We start from the raw sequence: 1,306 nt of genomic DNA, 5'->3' as shown, positions 1-1,306 counted from the left end.
GCCCCGCCCCGCCCCCGCCGCCCGCCCCGCTCCGCCCCGCCCCGCCCCCACCGCCCGCCCCGCCCCGCCCCGGCCCGGCAGCTCCGGGCCCTCCGCGGAGACGGGTGCTGGCCGCTGGCCCGCCGCGACCCGAGGGGTGGCCCCGGGTGACGTTGGAAACGCGGCTCGGGGCGCAGCCGGCCTCGGCTCCTGACGCGGGGGTTTAGCTGGCTTGCTCCCAAGCCCAGACTGTCCTCTGACGGTAGCTCAGCTTGAACTGAAGCCTCCTGTCCGAGCTCCCCGGGGCAGAGTTTTGAACAGGTGGGAGGATAAAGATTCTGCAGATTTTCCGTGAGAGACTGTCTTGGCTCAGGACTTCTGGACACTTCGGAAGGACACCATGGACCCAGTTAATTAGGCAGATGATACAAGGAGGCAGTATATTTTAATGAGGGATTAATATTGCCAGACTATAATTTTCGAAAACACTAAAAACATGACAATTACAAAATAGAACAAAAATGTATCAAATATTTTATTCACCTCATTAGACAATTATTAAATAAGTCAGGTTCAAAGACAATTTCATAAAGCAATGTTAGAATAAGATTGCTAAATAGTTTTAAAATTGGGAAATGTGCTACAATGACTCAGCCCTAAGTATCTTACTGAACCAGGAAACGCCCATCCTCAAAAAAAAGGAAAGAAAGAAATTCCATTTATAATGAATTTCTGAGAGCAGCTTAAATATCTATTGTGGCAGGCCTCTCTATATATTTGGAGATTAAACAGCAGATCTAGAAGCAAGCAGAAACTGTCATTAGATCCTGTGTGGCAGGAATTCAAATGTCCTCTCTTTCTCCCCCTTCCCCCTCCCCTTCCGTCGCTCCTCTCCATATATACCTCTATTTTTCAACTCAGTTTTTCTCCACATTGGCTTCATTCTCAGGCTCTTCATGATAGCTCTCTTCTTGGGTAGCAAGAACAACGCCTCAAGGAAGCTTAGGTCCCCCACTCATCCCTATCAGTCCTGATAAAGGATCCCAATTGAAAAGTTTGATGTCACATCCACCCCTAAGACAGACAGAGTTAAGTCACATGACCGACATGGAATGGAGGATGCTGATGTTCCCCAAAGGAGAAGAGGTTATCAGAAAGAAAACTACAGTCCCCAAATGGCATCAGTAAAACAAGCCTTAATACCCAACATAAATTCAACCCCCCAGGGAATGTAACCTTTAAGCAGTCAACATGGAATTTCCTGGCGAATACTAGGAAATTTACTGATAGACCGCATACACTCTCCTAAGGAGGGCAACCTTGCCTA

The 1,306-nt window shown here is 48.5% G+C and overlaps 1 protein-coding gene across 1 annotated transcript in view; it reads right to left on the bottom strand.

Moving 5' to 3' along the window:
- The window catches only part of HEXB (hexosaminidase subunit beta), a 25,464-nt gene extending 24,797 nt beyond the window's left edge, over positions 1–667 (bottom strand). The window contains exon 1 of the mRNA XM_035015065.1: positions 649–667. Within this exon, the coding sequence (XP_034870956.1) occupies positions 649–667 (19 nt within the window). The remainder of the gene's footprint in view (positions 1–648) is intronic.
- Between the last annotated feature and the right edge of the window lie 639 nt (positions 668–1,306).

The sequence above is a fragment of the Mirounga leonina genome, unplaced genomic scaffold (assembly GCF_011800145.1).
Source record: "Mirounga leonina isolate KUSES-001 unplaced genomic scaffold, KU_Mleo_1.0 Mir_168, whole genome shotgun sequence".
In the NCBI taxonomy this organism is placed as follows: Eukaryota; Metazoa; Chordata; class Mammalia; order Carnivora; family Phocidae; genus Mirounga; species Mirounga leonina.
This window is presented reverse-complemented; position numbering and strand designations above follow the sequence as displayed.